Here is a 24,429-nt window from a genome sequence, read left to right as displayed (position 1 = left end):
ACTTGCCCCAGAGAAATGCCTTGCAAGTCAGGGATGGGGGCACATTGGCATGACAAAGTGGGGAAGCTTACGCTGTTCCTGCCTGCCTGTGTTGCCCTAGACTTAGGATCATAGAAAATCAGGGTGGGAAGGGACCTCAGGAGGTCATCTAGTCCAACCCCCTGCTCAAAGCAGGACCAATCCCCAACTAAATCATCCCAGCCAGGGCTTTGTCAAGCCTGACCTTAAAAACCTTTAAGGAAGGAGATTCTACCACCTCCCTAGGTAACCCATTCCAGTGCTTCACCACCCTCCTACTGAAAAAGTTTTTCCTAATACCCAACCTAAACCTCCCCCACTGCAACTTGAGACCATTACTCCTTGTTCTGTCATCTGGTACCACTGAGAACAGTCTAGATCCATCCTCTTTGGAACCCACTTTCAGGTAGTTGAAAGCAGCTATCAAATCCCCCCTCATTCTTCTCTTCTGCAGACTAAACAGTCCCAGTTCCCTCAGCCTCTCCTCATAAGTCATGTGCTCCACCCCCCTAATAATTTTTGTTGCCCTCCACTGGACTCTTTCCAATTTTCCCACCTCCTTCTTGTAGTGTGGGGCCCAAAACTGGACACAGTATTCCAGATGAGGCCTCACCAATGTCGAATAGAGGGGATTGATCACGTCCCTCGATCTGCTGGCAATGCCCCTACTTATACAGCCGAAAATGCCATTAGCCTTCTTGGCAACAAGGGCACACTGTTGACTTATATCCAGCTTCTCGTCCACTGTAACCCCTAGGTCCTTTTCTGCAGAACCCCAGACACTAGGGCTGTTCAATACAGCACCTTTTATGAATATATAACACAGTTAATATAAACAAGCTTTTCCAGTCTTACAAAATCCATCCCCCTCCTCTCTCTTCTTGGATTCGCTAAACATGATGGTCAGATGCATGCCATCTTCATAGCATTTGCATGGATGAACCCAGGCCAGTTTTAGTTCTGCTACTTCCAAATCTCAATTCTTCAATAAAACCACTTCCTCTGCCCAGGATCTCATCAATATTTCCAAAAATAAAATTAACACTGTCCTGTAAGAACTTTATTCCTTCTCATCTCCATTCCTCCTTTCCTTCTTTGACAGCAGTCATTGATGTGGAGATCTTCCCTCTACTCTCTGCCTTTAATCTCTCAACCATCTCATCTTACTTCCCATCCTCGCACTCCTTGCCCTCTGGCTGTTTTCCACCAGCCTACAGGCATGCTTGTGTTTCTTCCCTCAACCTAAAAAAAATCCTATGTCAAATGCACAGGCCTTACCAACTACTTATCTTTCTCCTCCCCTCTCTCTTGCACATCCTTGTGCATGTTATCTACTCTCTACTGGTTAGGCTTCTTCTCCTCTAATCTCGTCCTGAGCTACTTCAGCCCCTCTCCACTCCACAAAAACTGCCCTCATGAAGGTCACTAACAACTTCTTCAGAGCTAAGATTAAGGGGCACATCTCCGTTCTTGCTCTTTTTAATCTAGCTGTAACCTTTAATATCACTGATTAATTTCTCTTCCTTTCTATGTTAGTGTTTTGAAGCTCCCAGTTCTCCTTCCATGTTGGCCAGTGCTTCAGTGACCCCCCCACTCAATCTTCTTTCTCTCCTTATTTGTTGGCAGGCCTAACATTTCTTTTTGTGGTCTCATCTCTCTCTTCTGTGCTTTCTCTTTACGGAAACAAATCTGCACCCACAGATTCAATTATTCACCTCCAAGCAGATGATTCCCTAATCTTCAACTGTCCCCACTGTCTAATTTTTTATGATTAAAAGAACTAAACTGTTTAATATGCCAATCAGTAGCAGAATCAGGGGCCTGCAGAGACTCAGAAATTACAAGAGACGTTTAAAAAGCCTGGAAATCAGTTCTTATTTGCTTGCCAACAATTTTGGGTGGCTCCTCTTCAGAGGACATAACACAAAGCAGAGCATTTCCCTAATCTGAGGACACGATCTTTTACTGATTTGGAAATAGAAGAGGTTTTGCTTAATTTGCTTCAAAAAGCTTTGCAGATACCCTTTCAAGTATTCCTCCCCATCTCTCAGGATCATATTCGTTTCAAGATTTGAAGAGATGTACATCTAAATTACACACAGAAAATATTTTTCCAATCACTGCAAGTTATGTGGTATCTGTCTCCCTAACTTTATAAATGGATGGATGAATAAACATACTACCACTGGAATTCTGCTTGGCTTTTTTTTTTTTTTAAATGACAAGAACATAACTTTCCAGAAAATTAGTTTGAAAAGTATTCTAAGGTCAATTGAAACTATAAAGACAGATAGACAATTGAGATATTATTTTAAAAATGCAGAAGCCCAGAAATATTTGGTATTTTCCAACAGACTTTATTTGCTTTTACACAGCAATACATATTAGTTTATGTTGCCCTCTTTACACACAAAATGTAAAATATCATAAGAAGTGTATGTTTGTTTTAACTTCCTGACTTTATTTTAGCATTTATATTACTCTCTCCATAAAATAATCAAAGTTCAGATGATAGGTAGCTTGGATAGGATGGCCTTTTTCCAACCAGTAAACTGCTGAAAAGAATGATTTTGAATAGACCTCTGTTTACATTAAATTAAAAGCAAATGAACATCTAAAGCTCTCAAATAGGCTTATTGATAGGGCTGGATGGGGGAAAAAAAACAGCTTTCTGTGAATATTTGTTTCAATATTTATGTTTATAATCCCCTTGGGATCTTTTTCTGTGAATATTTTAACTGTTGTGGTCACTTCCAAAAGAGTTTGCAAACAAGTGAATTTTAAGCAACTATTGGTTCCTAAGGGCAGGGGCCCATGTCTTCTTGTGTTTGTGCAGTGCCTAGCACAACAGGACCCGGATCCTTGGTTCGGCACTACTTCAAAACAAATAGTAATTATACTGCAGATATTCACAGAAAGCAAACTTCAAATTTACAAGTATTCACACTGGAGACCTTATTCCAAGTGTTACACTTAGCCAGTCAGGGAACAGACACTTACCATGTGACCTACCTGTCCAATCAAAATAGCTCAGATATAAAATCATCACAAGAAATTGCTGATGAACAAGCTATAGGCCAGTGGCTCTCAAACGGTTTTTACTGGTGATCCCTTTTTCACATAGCAAACTTCTGAGTGCGACCCCCTTATACATTAAAAACATTTATATTTAACACCATTATAAATGCTGGAGGCAAAGCACGGTTTGGCGTGGACGCTGACAGCTCGCGACCCCCCCATGTAATACCCTCACGACCCCCTAAGGGGTCCCGACCCCCAGTTTGAGAACCCCTGCTATTGACCAAGAATTATTTGCAGAAATTATTCCGTCAATAATTTTGAATAATGAATAAATAATTCATTATGAATTATTTGCCTTCTCTAGTTAGTAAGGAACGAATGGCAGAGTTCAATGTAATGCATAATGTAATTGGTTCTATTGAATTTATTGTAGTTATAAATAAATATAAACCTAGGCTGTCCATCCTTTAAAAAAACAGATTGGTAACAGTGTATACGGTTATACTGCTAAACATCAGAAAAAGTCTCAAATCCCTCCCAGCAACTTGTAGAAGCCCACATTAAAAATCTTGATAACATCTCTGTTGCCTTCCCAACTTCTGTAACAATACATCAGATGTACTGAAATTGCCATAAATCTAACATTGTTTAGACTGTAATAAGCAACTTGTCTAGAACAGCTCCTTCCCAATGCTTGTAACAAGAACTATGATGAAAAGCATGATAAAACCCGTCTGTTAAAGCACACAACACGGTAAGGTAATTAATCTAGCTGTAGTTTTTCTTCACAAATAATGAAGCATCATGCCATTGTGCTACAATACATGCAACATTCAACACCTTAACAATCATCATTTTAACAGACAAAGAGCTAGCATTTTTTGGTAAGAACTATCATGTTCTATAGAACGTCCAACAAAAGATTTTCACTGGCTAGTTAGAATTTTAGAAACCTGATTATTTCAAAGCAGAAAGGAGTTGTGCTTTACAGAGGCATAAGTATTAGGCAACATGTGTTTTGGTATTGGACTTATTCTTGAGGCAAAACCCTACCTTAGGTTTAATGCTGGGAAATTATACATTTCCTATATGTTTCTCTACATAACTTTTGCAACTATACAAGCCATCCTATTGGAAACACAACACAAATATCCTTCTCCACACTGAGCATTCCTCAATTTCAAGCTGTGAATTTTCCAGAATATTTTTAAAACCATTAAAACCTTATTTTAATGTTAATAGCTGCTGCTGGAGGAAAAAAGAAAAGTAGAGAAATTTCAGATATTACAGATTTAGAAATGTGATGCAAGCAGATCTACATTTCACAATAGCTTCATCCCAAACCTAAAAATGTTGACAACACTTAGCAAAAATTAAAAATGAAAGGAAGCAAACAGTTCAAAGGTCAGTACGACTTTTCCAGTAACCAGCTGGTTTGCAAACTGGGATCATCCCTTTAAAAAAACAATTGAACCTTTCACCACTTTATGTCACAAAATAAAATTTCTGCTTTACATGCACTTCATATAATTTTTTTTATATAAAACAGTATAAAAATAAGACAGCAACAGTCAAGAGTTACCTTGAGTTTTGTGTAGGGCAGTGGGACCTGGATACCAAAAGAAATAACTGGTATTTACTTTGGACATATCTATTAAAATAGGACACCAGTGATATCTTTTTTTCAGCTGAAAGCCACACTGAATGCGGACGCAGGTTATTTACAAGTTACATGTTTCATATTATTTTGAAACAGTACATTTCACTACATGAATAAACATAAAGAGCATTATGGTAGCAAATTGTAAATGCAATACTTTGGAATATATGTCACAGGTTTGTACATTAAATATAGTAAAAACAATTATACTACCACTCACCAGTGTCTGGTTGGTTTATCTTTTATGGCAACTTTAGAATAGGCACCTTTTCTCCTTATCCACCCAAAAATATCACTTCTAACAAACAGAAGCAAGAGCAATGTAATGTACATGATCTGCTGCCCATCACATATAACGATGATGTTCCTAGCATATACGAAATTGAATTCTTTATTGGTATTCGGCAGTTACTGTCACACATTTGAATCTTCATCTGTTATACTGGCGCTAGGAGAGCAAGTAGCAAAGTCTTTAAACATTTCGTCTTCTTTTAACATGTGCTGCAAAGGAAACAAAGGAAGAATTAACACTGACTCTGACAAAATTAAGAACTCAGAATTGTGTAGTCTCAGGAAAATAAAATGCAGTGCAACTGTAGTGAAACCTCTATGGTGAAGTAATTCACCTCAGTCCTCTTCTGCATCCAGTGTATGCTGGGTGGAGATGACAGTAGAGAATCATTTGCAGCTCCCTGATCCTGGAGCTGTTTTGGTCCTTGGCATAACGTAGAGCAGTCCCAGGATTGCTCTACAGTATGCCTGGCTGCCTCTGCCCATAAAGGGCCATTGACCAGCCAACGATTGCCTGAGCATAGTGGCCACACCCTTCTTCCCCAGCAGGATTACCCCTACACCAGTGGTGATGCAGCAGTCAGCTACTGGAGGCTCTACACACACAGGGGACTCCTCCCCACCAGGGAACCTTCAGCTATGGTATCTGGCTGTTGTCTAGCCCCTTGGCAGTGAGGTGCAAAAAGACCAGATTTGGGTTCAGGTTGGAGCCCAGGACTTTACAGAAAACCAACCGAAACCAAACCACGCATGGGAGATTCTTTGTGGAGGTTCACTATAACTAAGGCTACGATTTAGTCATGGAGGTCACAGCAGTCGTGGATTTCGTGACTTTACCGGACCTCCGTGACTTCTTCGGCTTCAGCTGTCAGCGGATGAAGCCGGGGCTGGAGGTGGGACCCCTCGCGGCTTCCCAGGGCCGTATGCCCCTCTCCCCTCCCCCTGTGGCCGGGCTGTGCAGCTGTGGCTGGGGTTGGAGCCAGGACTCTGTGCCCCTGCCCTGCAGCCAGTTCTGGAGTGGAGGCTGCGTGCCCCCCTGAGGCTGCGCACCCCTGCTGTGGCTGCCGGAGCTGGGCCTGTGTCCCCCCTCCCATGGCAGGGGGGCTCAGCCTGTCAGTCCCTCCCCCCCTGGGACTCCAGCTGTCATTCCTCCACCCCTTCTTAGCCCTGACCCCACCTCCCCCGGTTATTTTTAGTAAAGTCGCAGACAGGTCACAGCTCCTGTGAATTTTTGTTTATTGCCCATGACCTGTCCATGACTTTTACTAAAAATAACCATGACAAAATCTTAGCTTTAAATATAAGCAGAACTCCGATTTGCACAATAATTCTGGACTTTCAGTCTACTTAAGGCTAGATGGAGTTTCACAATATAAAAACTAACTTTCACCAAGTTCTGCAATAGACTGAAACCTGCCCAAAGCAACCACCCAAGGGACTGAAAAAAAAATCAGCTCCCGAACACAGATGGTCTGCTAAGAAGAGTGAAGCAGAGTTGTGCTTGGCAATACTTTGGGACATTTCTTAGTACAGGAGGCTGTTTAAGGTTTTGGGCCATATTCAAAACATGGACGCTTTAGTTCTACTGGCAGTATCTTAAGGCTTACTGTCAAGTTGTTGATGCCTTCAGAGAATGCTCCTATTTGCCTCACTGTCCCTTCTGAATCTTCCATCTACAAGAAACAGGTCACAGGGAAAAAATAATTTATACTCATCTGTGGTGGTGATTCAGTAAGTGCATTAAACAACAAACATTCTACATTATGCCAATTGTGGGGGAGTAAGTTTTGGCGTTGTGGAATAGCTTACTTGTGCCGAATTAAGGTCCAAATTCTGTGCATAAGTAGTTCCTTTGGACTTGTGTCAGGAAGCATATTTTTTGGCAGTACTATGGTGTTCCATGACTGCTGGTGACAAGGAGTTAAACAAGCCTAGGTAAACAACACTGGGTATGCCATTCAAACCCAACAGCGCCATCACCAAATGTAAACAGCAAAAGCTGGTTCACCTGCTCCAGTCTATCCAAATCGTCATCGTCATACACTCGGATATCCAAGCCAGCCTTAAATCCTTTCTTAGATCCACTTCCAGATGCCTGTCCCAGTTCCATTGGGCACACATACTCTTCCACATCATCCTGCTTCTTCTTTCTCAGACTTCCAAAATTGCTGAAGGCAAGCTTTTTTGGCTTAAAAAGTTGGAAAAAACGGTCATAAAATCAGGAAGTCGGTAATTTACTCAGCCTGGATTTAATTAAGCTTTTATTCTTCCATCAGGTATTTAACTGCAAGCAAATAATAGAGGCTCAGATCCTAAACACGTTAGCCTGAATATTTCAAATTTCACTACAACCAAAACCAGGAAGAAACAGGTCCTCATTCTTCTTCTTATTTGTGTAACAGTAGCACCTAGAGATTCACAGGGTCTCATTGTGTTAAATACTGAACACGCACAGAGTAAGAGACTGTCTCTATCCCAAACAATTTACAAATATAAAGGGACAGGGCAAAAGGCAGAAGAAAGGAAGCATTATCTTCATTTACCACTGGGAAACTAAAGCACAGAGACATCACACAAGGTCACACACAAAGCCTGTGGCAGATCCAGGAACTGATTCTAGATCTCTAGGGCCCTACCAAATTCAGAGTCCATTTTGGTCAATTTCACAGCCATAGGATTTTAAAATTTCATGGTTTCAGATATTTAAATCTGAAATTTCATGGTGGTGTAACTGTAGGGGGCCTGACCAAAAGGTGATGGGGGGGGGGGGGGGGAGGGGGTGTCAAAGGGTGTTTGGGGGGGGGGGGGGGGGGGGGGGTCCGTGATATTGCCATCCTTACTCCTGCGCTGCTGGTGGTGGTGCTGCTGCCTTCAGAGCTGGGCAGGTGGAGAGCGATGGCTGCTGACCGGGAGCCCAGCTCTGAAGGCAGCGCTGCCGCCAGCAGCAGCACAGAAGTAAGGATGGCATGGTATGGTATTGCCACGCAGCCACCCTTACTTCTGTGCTGCTGTTGGTGGGGCGCTGCCTTCAAAGCTGGGCGCCCGGCCAACAGCTGCCACTCTCTGTACACCCAGCTCTGAAGGCAGCACAGAAGTAAAGGTGGTAATAGCACGACCCCCCTAAAATAACCTTGCGGTTCCCTGTGACCCCCTTTTGGGGCAGGACCCCCAGTTTGAGAAACGCTGGTCTGCTTGGTGAAATCTGTATAGTAGAGGGTAACTACACAAAAGATCAAATTTCACAAGAGAGACCAGATATCACGGTCAGGGATGTGTTTTTCACAGCTGTGAATCTGGTAGGGTCCTACAGATCTCCTAACTCAGTCTAGCATCTTCACCACTGATCATCCTCCCACTCTAAAAAGCACTTGGATTGAGCAGGAACTTGAATCTTGGGCTGTCAGATTAGAAGTGTGATGCTCTACTAACTGAGTTAGCTTTCCTCCCTTCTGCCCCACAGAGCGTCAGCAAACAGCACCCTGAATGCTTGTAAAACCACCACGTCTGGCAAAGTGGCAATTTAACTGCTGCTTTTTTTTTTTTTAATAAATTAATGGAGATATCCCATCTCCTAGAACTGGAAGGGACCTTGAAAGGTCATCGAGTCCAGCTCCCTGCCTTCACTAGCAGGACCAAGTACTGATTTTACCCCAGATCCCTAAGTGGCCCCCTCAAGGATTGAACTCCCAACCCTGGGTTTAGCAGGCCACTGCTCAAACCACTGAGCTATCCCTCTCACCCACACCCACACCCAAAGCATTGACCTACCTTCACTTTGGCAGTAGCAGTTAAAAGGACATAGTCTGGCGATTCCATGGCTTCACGCTTTTGATGTTGGGCATCCTGACCAACCAGTAAATTGAAATGGGTTGCCAAATGGCGTCTCAGCAGTGTCTTGTTTGGTGGGATGTTCAGCAACTGTGCCATGGTTTCCACATTAAAACGAGGTTCCAAGACCTATGAAACAAACCACAGAAAGTCAAACTGAAATCAATCAATACCCTTGGATTAGGTCTTGAGGATGCCAGCAGCCATGCCAGACTTTATGGGCATTTTTTGGGTTGCATAGGCCATTTTTAGGGGAAATGCACTATAAAAGAGAAGAAAAGAGTTAGACTCATAGACTTTAAGGTCAGAAGGGACCATCATGATCATCTAGTCTGACCTCCTGCACAATGCAGGCCACAGAACCTCACCCACTTACTCCAGTTAACATCTGTTGGGTTTAGAAAGGCTTATTCCTGTGGTTTTGCAGAGTTCTCAGTGGTAATAAACCAGTAAACAAGGGAAAGTAAGACTGACCCACCCTTGTGTTTAAAATATACCTTCATTTATGGTAAAATATCTTTCCCACCACCCTCTTTCTTTCTTTCTTTTTTTTAAATGTTACTCTGATTGGACGAATGGCGAGAGAGAGTGCTTGAGAGATCCTGTCATAAACTGATAATGGTATGCTAGTGTGTAATTTTCATCTCGGTTTTAATATTGGAAACTTTATTTAAGCTTAACGACAATGATAATGGAAAGTGAATAGGCATACAGTGAAAGTGTTCTGTGTGGTGTGTTTCTCAAACAGCACAGTAATGTTCTGCTTTCTATAATCAGTTTCTGTACAAAAATCTGATCTACCACCCTAGTTACTTAGATGGCGCTCTTGATTGTGGTATCTGAGCCAACAAAGATTAATATCACTATATGAAGAAGATTTCTACTAATGACAGTGCCTGAAATCCAGAACGATCCCAAAGTAGTTTACAAACTGATGCACAAACTATACACAGGAATCAAAATACCCGCCCACTATAGAAGCACATCTAGCTGTTTACCAGCACACAACAACACTATAAAACAGTTTAGGGCAAGGAGTAGAGAATGCCTTATCTGAAAGAGAATGCAAGGGAAAATTTAGATGTACAGAAACTTTGTTACCTAAATGGCCAGCACATCAGTGTTTATAAAGGTTCCTAACAACAAGAAGCTTACTAAAGATGACTGCCCATTTGGACAGACTGAAGTAAAGAGAGACACTGCTAACAAGGCAACACGTAGTTACACTTGATTTTAGCCATATATAGTATTAAAATATTATCTGGGCTCTCTTATAAGTGAAACACTAAACCCTTACCATAAGTCCACCATGCACACCACTCCCTCTCAAATTAGGTGCATATTCTGCTAGGTCAACTGAGCGTAACCACTCCATTACACGGTGATTGGTCCACTGAGTAACCTCTGATGGGGTGATGTTGTTCTGTAAATGGGAATAGTTACAGTCATGAAGATTTCTTAGTTCCAGCTTTAATTCAATTCCTTCTCTGCCCTTCACTTTAACCAACCTTCCACTCTCAAATGCATAACACTTTACTTTTTTATTGGTACTTTGCGGCATTTTATACTATCAGACTGGAGATGACCTAGACCAAAATCCCAGAAAACCCACGCCCCTCCCACAAATATTGGGAAATTTCAAATCAGATCTAAATTTGATGGGTCCAGCCCATGTTTTCATAAGAGATGCTGGGCACCCTAGTGTCTGACAAGTTGAAGAGATTTTCTTCTTCATGCTCCTTGGCTGCGGTCTCTTGTTCAGCATCCTCACCTTCGAGTCTGGTATTTCAAGATCATTTATTAATGTGTGTTGAACAGGCTGGTGGTACTGGTGTTGGAGGGTGGAATAAAGAAAGCTACCTCATGCTCCTGTGAACATTATGAGAACTTGTTGGAAGCTTTTAGACAAGGCGTTGTGATTTGAAACAGTTCACTGTAACCAGGACACCAATTCAGAACTTGGAATTTGTATATATCTGCAAGATTTCTGAAGAAATATTGATCTGATCCATGCATATGCAGCTGATTGGTTATCTTGGTTGGAGGTCAACATTCTAACTCCCCCACCCCAATCTCTCATGCAGCAAGTGCGGTAAAATTACGTGAGCTACGTCCATGAATGCAAAAAGCCTGATTCTGCTGTCACTTACACCAGTTTTACACCACTGTTAACTTCAGTGGAGTGACTTCAATTTATACCAGTATATGTAAGAATCCATTATCCCCAAAGAACTGCTATACTGGGCACCCCTTAGAGAAAAATGTGATTCATCTTGAACCACAGTTCTGGTGGCCTTATCTTAGTTTCATAATTCCCTCTCAAGAGCAAGCTGCCTGTAAGACAAACACAGCTACAGCAGTAGCCCAAGATAATATTTGATTACAAGGTTCAACCCATTTTAGAAGGTAAATATTAAAAAAACGACAGATTTAATAAAGACTTAACAAGGCTTTACCGGGAACTGTGCACCTAATTCAAGACAATTAATAGATTCCACTTCCATCCTTAAAATAGCACAACACAGAATATATTCCAGAAACAGTCAGTCATTAATTAAAGAGAGAGAGGGGAGATTTTACACGAGGAACTGACTCAACAGGCTGGGGTAAGGGGAAGAAAAGGGGCCAGAGTCCCAGATAGGTAAAGCCCAACATGAAAGTTGAAGGAAGGGAAAAACTAAGGGACGGGCAGCAGTCAAGACTGGGGGTGGGTAGAGCAAGAATCACTTGTAAGGAAAACCAGTGGATTATACTCTCCATGATTTAGCCTTCACTTAAAACTTGTTACCTCATCAGACGGCCTCCTGCGCAGACAGTTGGGTTCAAAGTTATTTATTCTCAGGACCTGGATGGCTCTTTTAATGCTAAGATGGTGAAGGACACTAACAACTTTCAAGGACAGCAAGTCATCCTGTGAAAAATTAAAAAGCGGTGAAAACACACACACACACACACAAACATACACCCATTTATTTTTGGAATCTATAATAACGTATGCCCTGAAAAGATAGATGTAGGTGTCTGCCTACAGTGCCACATCTAAGAAATGCTGGGATAGCCCCTCCTTACGGTAATTTTTAAGGATAAAAAAATATATATATTTGCCTTGCCTCCTCCTAGATTTCCCAGAAGTCTTTCTACCAGCTGTTGTGTAACTTCCTTCATGCACAGAAGTTAGTGGAAAGGATTCTGGGGAATGATTAGGAGAGAGAGTGCCATAACCTGTCATCACCAATGCAACCCGCAACGTAACTTTCTGAACACAGAATATCAAGCTCATTTTAAAATTTTAATCCAACCTAGACACAAGCTTTCACATGAAAAAAAAAAATTTTTTTTTTTTTGAAAAAAATCCAGCCACAGTGCTTATATGAAAAAGTGAGCGTCCCCGTGAAAAGAGAGGCAGCTCCTATAGTAAAACAAAGAAATAGTCATGCTGGCCTCAAACCTACTGTAGCTGATAAATGTTTTTCAGGGGCTTCTGATCAGGAACTGGATGGTCAGGTGACTGACAACACGAGCTGACCACTAGCTCACTAGAGAGGAAAAGTGCTACTCTATAAAGGCTGTTGAGGGGTCTATGTGAAATGGTTTGGTGGCTGTAGGCACCTACAAAGCGAGTTGAACAAAATCATGAAAACCACCTGTGACGGGTGCATAAACCCCGCACTGACAGGGCTTGGGCGGCTCCGGGTGCTAAAGTAGCCCTGCCCCTGTCAATTCTGCATGGTAGGGAGGAAGGCTTTAAAAAGGGGGAAGCTGCAGTCAGCAAGGGGGAAACCCTGAGAAGGGAGCAACTAGAGAGCTTCTGGAACAGCCAGAGGAACCCTCACACCAGACGCCTCCCAGCTGTGCGAGGAGTCCGGCAAACCCGACAAGGAGGGGCTGACTCAGCTACCCAGCCACAAGGACTCCAGTAAAGCTGCTACCCAGGCACCCCCGACATAAGGTGATGCCGCTGACCTTTTTCGCCTTGTTATTGACCCCAAGAGGGGATTGGTTTGTGCTGATCGGAACTAATGCCTTTCCCCCCAGCCAGAAGTAAAGTAAGCAGGCCCACAAGGGCGGGGCCACTACCAGGGCTATGGGTATGTCTACATGGGGATAAACAACCCGTGGCTGGCCTGGGTCAGCTGCTGACTTGGGCTTGTGGGGCTGAGAAACGGTTGCGTAGATGTTCAGGCTGAGGGGACCCTGCGAGGGTGGAAGGTCCCAAAACTCAAGCTCCAGCCCAAGCCCGAATGTCTATGCAGCAATTTTTAGCCCACAGCCCAAGTCAGCTGACCTAGGCCAGCTGCGGCTTTACTGTGGGGCTTTTATGCCATGTAGATGTACCCTAAGAGACTGGGGACTATACTAGGCCAACCCTGTGGTGGAAACTGGGCGTGGTGAGGGGCCCAGCCCCACCACGGAAGTGCCCTAGAGACTCTTTTTACACTACCATCAAAAGTGACATCCTATTATCAGTCTCACAGAGACGCAAAGGACTGACTGGGATGAGGCTGAGCTACAGCTACAATCTCACCTCCAGGTCAGGGCTGAGGCACATGCTCACTATTTGGTGAGGAAACAGAAGATTTCATTCTTCAGGACTATCAGCTTGGCACCTTTCACATGTGCTCTGAATTCACACTTCGTAAAATGGCTTTGTGGGGGCATCTCATCAGAAAGGTGAAGGAAAAAATGACAGCAGCTCATGTCCTTTCAAATACAACACAGTCCTTCCTGCATGTGATCAGTTGCACAGTTGGAAGGAAGTTGTGCTGTCTCTTCATTATGGATTTGATATACACTTTAATTGCAATGACAAATAAACTAAAGTTTTAAAGTCACTCTGCAACTACAACAGCAGACTACATGCACTGACATTGCTTTGACTCGATGCAGCTTCCCCTCACATCATCTCAAATTCAGTATTTTTTCAAACCTAGCTACAGCTAAAACTTTTTATTACTACTTCCAGAGCAAAGAAATGATACATTTTCATTTGCCCAAGTACATATTGAACATGTCCACCTTCTGGATCATTTGGTGCATAGTGATACACCCAGAATTTTAAATCCTGTTTATTTTTCAGGTGTAGAGATGTTTGTGGCGATTATTCAGTGGCAGACCCAGATTTACCTATAAATTTGCAATCTATTCAGTGTGAAAGATCACACTTTTCTACATCTGTTTTCACTTCAGCATCTAACCTCAGAAGTTTCACACATCAGGAAAAGAGACCTTTACATTTGCATGCCACATTTTAATCTGACAGATCCTAAATTACATTACAAATATTATAAAATATTAAATGCAAAAGTTACATTATTGTAATATTTTTGCATTATTGCACAGTTAAGAACTCAAAATCTGGAGATGTCTAAGTTAAAGCTGCACATTCAACCAGAACTGTGCCATGAAGCAATGCTTATTTAGTTTAAGTCTCAAAGTCTAATTCATTGGTGGCGTAAGTAGATGCAACTCTACTGCCTTCAATGGATTTAGACATACTTATGTGAGAGGGAATCTGGCTTCCCATCTTTTAGTGCTATTTATATCAAACTAATTCTACAATTCAGCTTGTGCTCTAACTTCCATTCTAACCACCTATATGTTCAGGGAACTATAAGAAGAAAATTTCATGGAAAAGCCAGTAGTTCACTTCCCAGAGGTTTATGCATATATTTTCTTTAGTTTCACTCTGTAGGGTTTTCTACAAAACCTACTTAGACCCTGAAAAAATGTTGCTTTGATTTGCAGGTTCAAATTAGTCCAAAAAGCGACATGAAACTTAATTAAAATTGCTTAGCTTCACCTGGTTTCATGTCAAAGTCATACAAAACGAAGATATTTACATGGTTTAACATATAAAACCCCCAAATCTGGTCAGGTTAATTCAGGCTCACTCAGGTGTTTTACCAGCTTTAGTGAATTTTATCATGAACGTCATCTGAATTTTGAGTTTGAATTTTTTGTTTGCATTTGAACCATGTGAGTTCCATATGGTTTCATTTCAACTTTGCAGACATCTCTATTTCCAGTTAATGATTTAGGGTAAACTTAGTTATTACAATTCATTAGGTCACAGAAAAAGCAACTATTAGGAAGGTACATTTCCTGCTACAAACCTCTTTCTCTTTACACGTAAATGATACTGGTTTTAAATGCCAAATGGTGCAGATTATACTTCTTTACAATCAGCTGCAGCCCCTATGTAATTTATACCACTGTTTAAGTCACCACTGAATTGACCACAGCCTTCCATGGGCCTGCTGGCCCTATGCTTTCAACAGAGGCTTAAATAGCAGGAGCAAATCAGGTCTTAAAAGCACATACCCTATTTTTATATTAATGTCCCAAACACACACAAAAAATTGGGAAGCAAATTCAGAAAAACATGCTATGTAAGCAACAGAATACTTCGCCTATTTTTTTCAAAATTTGTCATGAGGCTTCAGTCAGCTAACTCACACTGGGTAAAATTTTCCCCCAAATTCACATTGGCCCAGAGTTCTAAAGGTATTTAGGCACCTAAAGATGCAGATAAATGCCTAGTGGGATTGAAAAAAGCACGTATATGAGTAAGGGTGCAAAGTCCTTATTGATTTCAATGGGGAATTTGGCGCCTAACCTGCTTCACTGCTTTTGAAAATCCCACCAGGTACCTCTCTGCATCTTTAGGTACCTTAATACCTCCGTAAATCTAGCCATACCTCACTTCCCCCTTGACTTACATGCACTTAAGGGCTTACGTGGGGCATAGACATTGTGCTGAACCTCTGCACAGGAGTGAATTTCATTGCATGCATGTCTTTTTCCTCTGCAATGGTTCATATGAATTTGAAAAAGCAAACCCAGCACTATGTACAATCACCATTATTTATCAGCGTCCAAAACGGAACATGTTGAGCACTGTAGGTAAGTTAATACAGGAAGATCTTAGCCTTCTCCCCTGTGCTAGTGTATAGAATGCACAAAGTACATACAAACAATATCTTGGCATGAGATGGTTACATTTAGCATGTTCATGGCACAGGATATTAGTAAACACTTTCGTGACCAATTTTTTTAAAAAAAGATCATGTTGTATATGACCCTCAGTTTCCATTCAAATCTGTAGGAAAGAACAGAACCTTGCCTCTCAGTTGCATTATGTCTTATCTGCCTTCAAACAAAACACTCTGGGCCTATTTCACCCATGGTGTTTTAAGGTGCTGGAACTAGGTTAGAAGTTGGTCTGACATATTTAAAAAATACCACCTAATTGTATTGAGCTTAGTCTTAATTATTTAGAATAAATTTTAAAGAAAAATCCTGATTTAAAGATTAAAGGAACTTGCTCTGATTTTCCTACCCTAGTCACCCAAATGAACAGTAACAATATATTGAGCATTTAATATTAAACTTCTTAGAGAGAAGAATTAAGTCCATCTACTTGAATTAGTTAATATGAATTTGAACAAAGACCCAATTTTCAGTAGATAGATGGATGCTGTGACTATAAAATTTACACACACCGATTGTGTCTACAAGTACTGCACTTGCATTTGAAAATCATCCAATTTTGTCTGCAAATTAAATAGGCATAGGGTTACCTCATTTTCACATACACATTTATACACATAATTCTCAAATGTTCAGGCACAATGGAGATATGTGGGTATATTTTGCAAGTATACCTTACAATACTATCTTTGAAAACTTGGTCCTTAAAATGTTCCATATTAGTGATAACCTGTGAAACAGTCACATAGGTAGTATTATTGGGGTTTATATCCTCTGTAGGATGTAGCTACTAGAAGGCGGCATACCACTGAATACACTTGACAATGTCTGACATTCCATTACAGATTAGTGGCACACAACACTGGGGGAGGAGACACACAGACAATTACAGTATACTATTGTATAAATATTTGATTTTAAAACTCATTGCAAACTGTGGGAAATTTCTGACAAGCTGACCTCTGGTAATCACTATTCTGCTATTATCCAGCAAATCTGCAGAACAGATTTTTGGAAAATTCAACAATTTTAAAATTACCTGCAGAAAATCCAACAAGACCAAATAAGCTGCTTTTCTGTTGAACAATTTTATTAAGATATATAGATAGATTTTCCATTCTCTGTTTTGTAAAAGCAAATGAGGTTAATCTTCTAAGTTTGTTAATTTATGTGAACTATAGTTATCTTCCATATAATAGATCTATTCACTCTGGATAAAATTCACCCATGCACAGAGGGCGAGTGCAAGACTTATCATTTAAGTCCCATCTTAAGCCCTCAGAATTGGGCCTAAGTCATGCATAGGCATTCTGCTGATAGGCACATGGGTGAATTTTACTCTCTATGTAGTTATGACATAAGCGATAAATAATAAGGAAAAAAAGTCTACTGATTTCCATTTTCTGAGTGCGTGGTAAAATAAACTTTAATTGGGTAATACTTTTGGAATCACCATGATATATAGCAGGAAAAGCAAGTTTCTTTAGATTAGCGAGGCTCCAATTTACCACCTAGAATCATGTCACTCTGCATTAAAAAAAAAAAAACTAACAAAAACAACCAAAACCAAGAACACAAAATATGCCAGAAAATAACCTGTCATTTACTTACAACGCTCATGTAATGGAGCATTCGACCATCCACCCTTCCTTCATCAAATTGAGTCTTATACTGGGGAAGTCCAATATCATCCAACCACCCTAAGAAAAACACATATTACGAACTCAAAACACCTTTAGACGAAGGGCAGTTATGTATCTAGCCGGCACTCTCCATGTTATCATTACTCGCGGGTATTCATGGATACTCAAATTATCCAGGATCCTTAACCCCCTGCCTCTATCTTAGGGTATTTCTATACTGTACACTCCTTACAGCAGCATGTAGAGTACATATGCAGCAGGTCCCCCTAGCATCGGTATGAACAGCTGTGCGGACAGTGAAACACTGCTTAGGTGAGCAAAGACATGCCTGAACACTTAGGGTATGTACCCTATGCAGCTCTCTACAGGCCCAAGCAGTACCTCCCCTGTTCATACTGCTACTGTTAGCGGTGAAGTGTCCCACTGCCAGAGTCTTTCCCCACCTCAGGGAAAGGCTTCTGCAGCAGATAAAGACTCCGGCATTGGGGAGACGGTCCAGCAGCTGCCCCCTGCAGGGAGCTGCCAGAGCCTTTCTCCGCCACAGTGAAAGATTCTGGCACAGGAGAAGGCTCCAGCAGCTCCCAGCGGCCTCCCCCTTGACAGAGCCTTATACTGCTACGTTTAGCTACAAACTGCAGTGTGGATGCAGCCTGATGTTCACTGCTGTGTGTAGCTACACACACCCTACATGCTGCTGCCAGTAGTGTGCACTGTAAACACACTTTTAGAAAGCACAGATGCTATTATTTTAAAGTGCAACGAATCTTACTGGTAACCCAGTTGTAATCCAGTTTTCCATGATTGTTTTCTTCTTCTGACCCCAGGGCCTGAAGAGCGAGCTGAAGTTTCTTCCGATGCAGTGGATGCTTTATTCCAAGTTCCTGTGAAGACAAAGAAACCAAAGCACTTCATTTCTAGCTCAGCAGCATATGGATGATATGTGATTTACACAGAATCAAAATGTAAAAATAACCAAAATCCATTTTACCCAACTCACAAACTAACAAACAAACTCCAACATGACAGGCCAAATTTTGCCCTTAGATACACGCAGCAATTGCTGTTGAAATTAACAAGTATTGTGCACATGTATCAAAGGACAGATCTGGTCAGGTGCCTAAATTTAGAGATCTAAATTCACAGCGAAGCATCTACCTGAGCACAGCTTGATATTTGTTGAGCACCCACCACACCCTAGGATGTCAATGGGACTGCAACTGCTCAGCACTTCTGAAAATCAGGCCACTTATTTACATACCTAATGCATTTAGATGCCTCATCCCTTTGGTGGTTGTTAGCCCCAATATTCTTATGTGGAGCAAAAATAGCCTGCTCACTAAACAGTGATGGTAGTCGGCATAATATTTTAAGGGATAATATACTTATCTACCTACCTGAGAGTGAGACAGGCAAGGTTGCAAGGTTTAGTTAGTTATTAGCTATAAAGCACTTTGAAAACATGAAGTGCTATATAAATGTTAAGGAATAAGTGGCCTGATAAGATAGCCCTCCCCAATACTGTTGCAAGTGCAGCTGTTCCAGGAACTCTTCAAAGACAGTTTTTTGTTTTTTTAACTAAATACCTGATATCAAATGCAAACATTGGAGTATCGGTAGGCAAAACGGCCATTATGGCCACACCTATTTTTAATTAAAAAAATGTTTTCGGATGTTGCATGATATCATATAACAACAGCTCTGAATAGCAGCTTTGAACTAAGCCGGGACTACTTAAGGAAGTGGATGCCTTATTTGTTTACAACAGTAAAAGAAGCTAAACATTCAGTACAGCCAGACTTGTGACTGAAGTAAACAATGATTAATGCTGTGGACCCAAAGCAGGAAAAGAATTAACTTTCCCAACCTGAATGTAATTGAAAAACTGTGGCATGGACAATTTAATTGAAAAGTTACATGAATTGAGGGCCTGATTCTCCAGTGCCTTGCACCTTGTGCTGTCATTTATAACTGTACAAAGTGGATGGGGTATAAAACCAAATCAGAATAGTAGCCTTTTACACTCACCTTGCACAGGGGTAAATAAAGGCATAAGGTGCAAAGAAGTGGAGAATCAGGGCCATAAGCCAGTGGTATTGCAACAAGTGATTTCCTTATTTGAATATATATTTTTCAATGTACTGATTGGAAGAGTTAGTTGATGCGCCAACATTTATTGCAGTTAAATCATACATTTAATTACCTCTTTCATTATGAACATTAAAATTCATACTAAAGTTAGACACAAAACAATTTTTTTTGCGTTACTAAAGACAAATGTATTTTAAAGTTTCACTTGCTGGGCTCTTCGATTTTAGTTGCATCTCATAGCCCTGACTTACACACACACAAAATGTAAACTGATGCTTAACAATTAACCCAATATAAATATTTTCCTAACATGTCTTACCTTTTCCAGATCCTGCTGAGAAGCTTGCAAGAGAGTCTGCCCAGACAGTATCCAGTGTTTGCCATGATTCATGTATGAACCTAAACCCTGGCCCTGGAGCCAGTTGCAAACTTGCTCCTTTGTCCATTTAGCAAATGGCATATCCAGGTCACTAAAGCAGAAGAAATATTTTTTTAAAAAATTACAAATTCATAGGTGTTTTTCAGAGCTGAGACAATGTACAGGAAGAGATGCGTGCCTGTATTATTTAGACTGTAAGCTACTTGGGAAAAGATATGTTTATTGCTCTGTGTTTGTTCAATACCTAGCAAAATGGGACCTTGATCTCAGTTGTTGAGTCCGAGGCACTAGCATAATAAACATGACGATGACAGTTATTAGTCATCATCATCATAATCTGTGTGTACCAGGATGGCTTTAAAACTTTAAAATGCGACTGAAATACTTTACTTAAGATACTACAGTGACCTACATTATAATGAAGGGAACTTTATCAGCTTATGTGATGACCGAGGCCTTGATCCTGCCTGAAATCGATGTGGTGGACTGACACTTGCACCCATGTACAGCCCCATTCACTTCAGTGTAGCTCCAACAGAGGCAGATCCTGAGCCCATTTGCCTGAGAGCCCCACTCCAGTCAATGGGACTGCACTCAGATGCGGGATTCCATTCGTGTGACTCACACTGCAGTATGGGGCCATACTTAGTACATTAATTTCCCGACCATCCTCTTAAGGAGGACAACGTCCCAAAGAGCCAGGGCTTGCCTGTTTCCTTTTGCTAGCAATGCTAATGTTACTCTAACTTAACTTTTGCAAAGCACAATTCCTCTTAATACAGGAACAAAACGAAAGCCTGCTACAAGGGCAAACAGAAGTGGAAAAAGCACTGCATATTCTGGTTCAGTGCAGCTCCTCTTACCTGTTAGACTGCCCAAGATCTCGAGACCAGCCCAGTCTTGGTCCTGCAGTCGCTCTTGTCCCTCCTCTTTTGAACTCTGCCTCAGACATATCATCCGGGTTAAATGTGGTAGACTGGCTCCTTTTAAGCCTAAATAAAGGAGGTTAATATATAATAACCAGGAATAAATTCCTTTATTGGCACAATCACGGAATACACTGTGGAGTCTTGAAATAAGCTGCAATAATTTTTGCTCCTTTTCATCTGCACTAAGCCGTAAGCTATTAAATGGCGGGGGGGGGGGGGGAAGAAGGATGAGAAGCTGAGAACAAAGAACTAAGAGAGAGAACAACAAAACCAACAAAAACACATCAGGCACAGCAGTGACTTTGCGATAAGGATAACGATTTACTAGGAACTGTGTTGAGACGACCAAGTCATTCCACCTAGGCCACCAAACAGACTGCAAATGGTAATGACTTTGTTGTGTCCAGCCTGAGCTGCACTTTTGGTGACCTAGAGATGAAAGGTTACGTATCCCATTAGCAAGCCCCCTAATGATCCAAACCTACATGATGTTCACTTTTTTTTTTTTTTTTTTTAAACTTACCTTCCAAATAGTTTCTTGATTCCTCTGGCTTTCTTCTTGGAGTCTGGAGAAGAGGGAGACAGCTGCCCACTATCAGTTTCTTTCGGTCGAGGGGGCAAACCAGCTAGGTCCAAGTGATCTGCAGATCCCTTTTCTGTTTCAGCTATTACAAAACAAACCCCAGTAGAACTTCACCTGGCAGTACTTCATCTGCGTTTCACATTATGAGCACATTACTGAGTCTGTAACCACTTTTGCTGGAATTACTGTGAACCATCGATTTTAAGAAAACAGGGGGATCCGAAGGAGATAAAATGTGTTCCTTTCAGCGGTCTAGTGTTTGAAAACTGGTAGCACCCAATAATATCAATATGTTGCATTCGTTAAGTACCTTGCACCAAAAGATGCTTTATGAATTACTAATAAATTAAGGCCGTAGATAACTGTCAGGGAAACGTTATTTCCCCCATTTTACAGACAGATACACCGAGGCACAAGGAAGCCCCACAGGAATCCAGTGGCACAGCAGGGAGTAGTACCCAAGGATGCCCTAAGCACTATAAAGCGTTTTCACACCAGTGTTCCTGATAATAAAATGCAATTTCTGATTAGATCCCCATCTAGCAAGATCTACCAACAGCCATCTCCTTCTGACTCAGAAATGCAATTGGGAAAAGAGGGCCTTACGCTTCTGCACATAGTGGAATATTTTTCTCCTTCACAGACAAGTACCATGAACTTTGGGTGGTGTCCTGACTAAAAAGCCATTGCTTCTTATTTAAGAGTCAAAGGATGGATGTATCTAATACCCATCACTGCATAGGGAAACAACATGTTGCCATCCATGATGGCAATCTTACGTCTTTATCCTGTATTTGTCTACAGAGACTTCATATCCACTCCAAGTGAACCTGGGGACTGCTCAAGAATGTACTTGCCAACCAAAATTATAAAATGAAAAACAAATAACAGAAAAAGGTGCTAAATAGATGATTAAACAAATTGCAGAATCTAATATTCTACTTAAGCAGAGATGTGCCAGCAAGTGCCATACAGCTGTGGGCAAACAAACGATGAGGAGTTTGTTTACATCACTTATTCGCTAATGGAAGCTTAAAACAAAATTGAAGAAGAGTGACTATAAATCTACTGCCTGGAGTCTATTAAAGTGAAACAGCCATAGCCAAAATGTAGCCCCTGGAGACCACAGAGCGGTTTGTGGCCACCTTCATCCTTTTTAATATGGATGGACAGCTACAGGCACCATCATTTGTTTTAAAAAATAAACTCTGTATTGCCTTTCAAGAGAAAACAAGGTTCACGAAGCAACTACCAGTCATTTGGATCAAGATGGAGCACAGTATACTGGGACCTATAGTTTAATACCTCAAAGTTAATGATGAAGGTGGCTGCAATTTGCTCCAATTAATGCAAGTTAGGCGTGGCACTGTAGCTCCTGGGAACTCACTAGTGTGGCCCTTAGTTCGGCAAAGTTTCGATGCCCTAGCAAAAGGTCAATTAGCAGGTCCCATATTAGCAATATCTTCTCTAATGGCCAAACATGAAGAGAGGCAACTATATAATTTATTTTAACGTGCTTTTGGAGCATTTCAGCTCTACTGATGGGTGAACGAGGTGCTCAGTGCTGGAGGATAGAGCTACTGTATAGGTATGGTATTTTAGAAAGGAATCTAATTTAGGAAAAAACACATTTAAGCAGCATTCTTGGTGGGAAACAGAAGGACATGGTTGAATGAATCAGAAGCAGAGGTTTGTGGGTACTAGCCACTCACTGTATCTCCTTCATCACTGAAATAATCCTTCAGAATAGCTGTTTTATGAAAGTGATGTTTGGAAATTTGGAACACTAATGGGAAATAAGGAGACTGCCTCTATTTCTGTCGTGTTTTAGGACCATATTCGCCTTCAGTTACCATCACTGATTTAGGGTTACATGGCTGTACATAAAGGCAACAAATTCCATTCCGGTTCCTATACTGCCCTCATCCACCAGCATAGCTGAGCACACGCCAGAACTACCAGACTAGCATTTGTCATGTGTGGTTTCTCTCTCTGATGTTTATTACATTAATTTCTTCCTTAGTTATTTGGAAAAGAGGAATCGTGTATCCCTCCCTTCAGTGCTAGCTTAATTAAAGCCGTACAAATACTGCCAAAACTCATGTTACATTACCTGTTAGCATCTTCCAGAAGCACTGAGTTGGATGACAACACAAAGAGATGATGATCTGAATAACCAACAAGTCATTATGATAAAAGTGAGCAGAATGCGTGGCCAGGCCTCTGTAGATTACACACACTTCTACAATTACTTCCCATTCTCTACCTTCTTTTTTGCCTTGATGGGTAACCTTGTGTTCGGAGGTTCATTAACCTTTGCAAGTCTACGCGCAATGCGTCTCATTAGTAGTGGTTATCATGAAACAATGCAGCAGACTTTGAGTAGTGGGCCAGTGTTAAACAGAACATACGTTTTAGTGTTTCAACAGAGATCTTGTTTCTAGCTCGGTTTTAAAAGTTCATGGCCATAACCAGCTGTTAGCAGCAATCACAGCAAAGCACTGGTACAGGCAGACATGCAGGACTACTATACCTAACGTAGGTGCACTTGCACTTCGACTGCGATCTTCAGATATCCAAACAATGCACATAACCACACGCAGCACAATGGGAGAGAATACGCAGAACGACAAGGTAAAACATACATCAAAATTTACACTGGCAAAATACAAGACAAGGGGAGAAAAGTAAAACAGACACATGCACCACACACACCACTGAATTCACACACAGATTAGGATTACCAGTACACGGTTAATCCCTTCCTCACCAAAATGTAACATAGCAAAGCTATATATTAATGAGGGTAAAACAACATCCCGATGATTTCAATCAGCATTTGAGCACAAGAAAGTAAAAGATTGCATGTGTCATAACTCATTGTGCCTGGGCCTCACAATACCCCTATGAAGGAGACAAGTATTATTGACTAGTTTTCCAGATGGATACACCGAAGCACAGACAATGTAAGCGACTTTCTCAGATTTATAAAGCAAATT

General features: G+C 41.3%; 1 protein-coding gene across 11 annotated transcripts in view; it reads right to left on the bottom strand.

The window, feature by feature from the left end:
- Window positions 1–3,440: 3,440 nt before the first annotated feature.
- The window catches only part of PPFIBP1 (PPFIA binding protein 1), a 173,721-nt gene continuing 152,732 nt past the window's right edge, over window positions 3,441–24,429 (bottom strand). For 8 of the 11 annotated variants that reach the window (XM_024214071.3, XM_024214062.1, XM_029911651.1 and 5 more), the window contains 12 exons: window positions 23,964–23,996; window positions 21,371–21,512; window positions 20,782–20,910; window positions 19,859–20,009; window positions 18,221–18,332; window positions 17,420–17,508; window positions 11,607–11,729; window positions 10,116–10,241; window positions 8,759–8,947; window positions 6,999–7,178; window positions 6,598–6,663; window positions 3,441–5,200 (listed from right to left, as the gene is read on the bottom strand). In XM_024214071.3, coding sequence (XP_024069839.1) covers window positions 5,114–5,200; window positions 6,598–6,663; window positions 6,999–7,178; window positions 8,759–8,947; window positions 10,116–10,241; window positions 11,607–11,729; window positions 17,420–17,508; window positions 18,221–18,332; window positions 19,859–20,009; window positions 20,782–20,910; window positions 21,371–21,512; window positions 23,964–23,996 — 1,427 coding nt within the window. In that variant the 3' untranslated portion in view covers window positions 3,441–5,113. The remainder of the gene's footprint in view (window positions 5,201–6,597; window positions 6,664–6,998; window positions 7,179–8,758; window positions 8,948–10,115; window positions 10,242–11,606; window positions 11,730–17,419; window positions 17,509–18,220; window positions 18,333–19,858; window positions 20,010–20,781; window positions 20,911–21,370; window positions 21,513–23,963; window positions 23,997–24,429) is intronic. The other 3 variants (XM_029911650.1, XM_029911655.1, XM_029911658.1) reach the window with 1 other exon arrangement.

This window comes from Terrapene carolina, unplaced genomic scaffold (assembly GCF_002925995.2).
Source record: "Terrapene carolina triunguis isolate 2854851 unplaced genomic scaffold, T_m_triunguis-2.0 Scaffold112, whole genome shotgun sequence".
Classification (NCBI taxonomy): domain Eukaryota; kingdom Metazoa; phylum Chordata; order Testudines; family Emydidae; genus Terrapene; species Terrapene triunguis.
The sequence above is the reverse complement of the archived record's forward strand: the minus strand, read 5'-3'. Positions and strand labels throughout refer to the sequence as shown.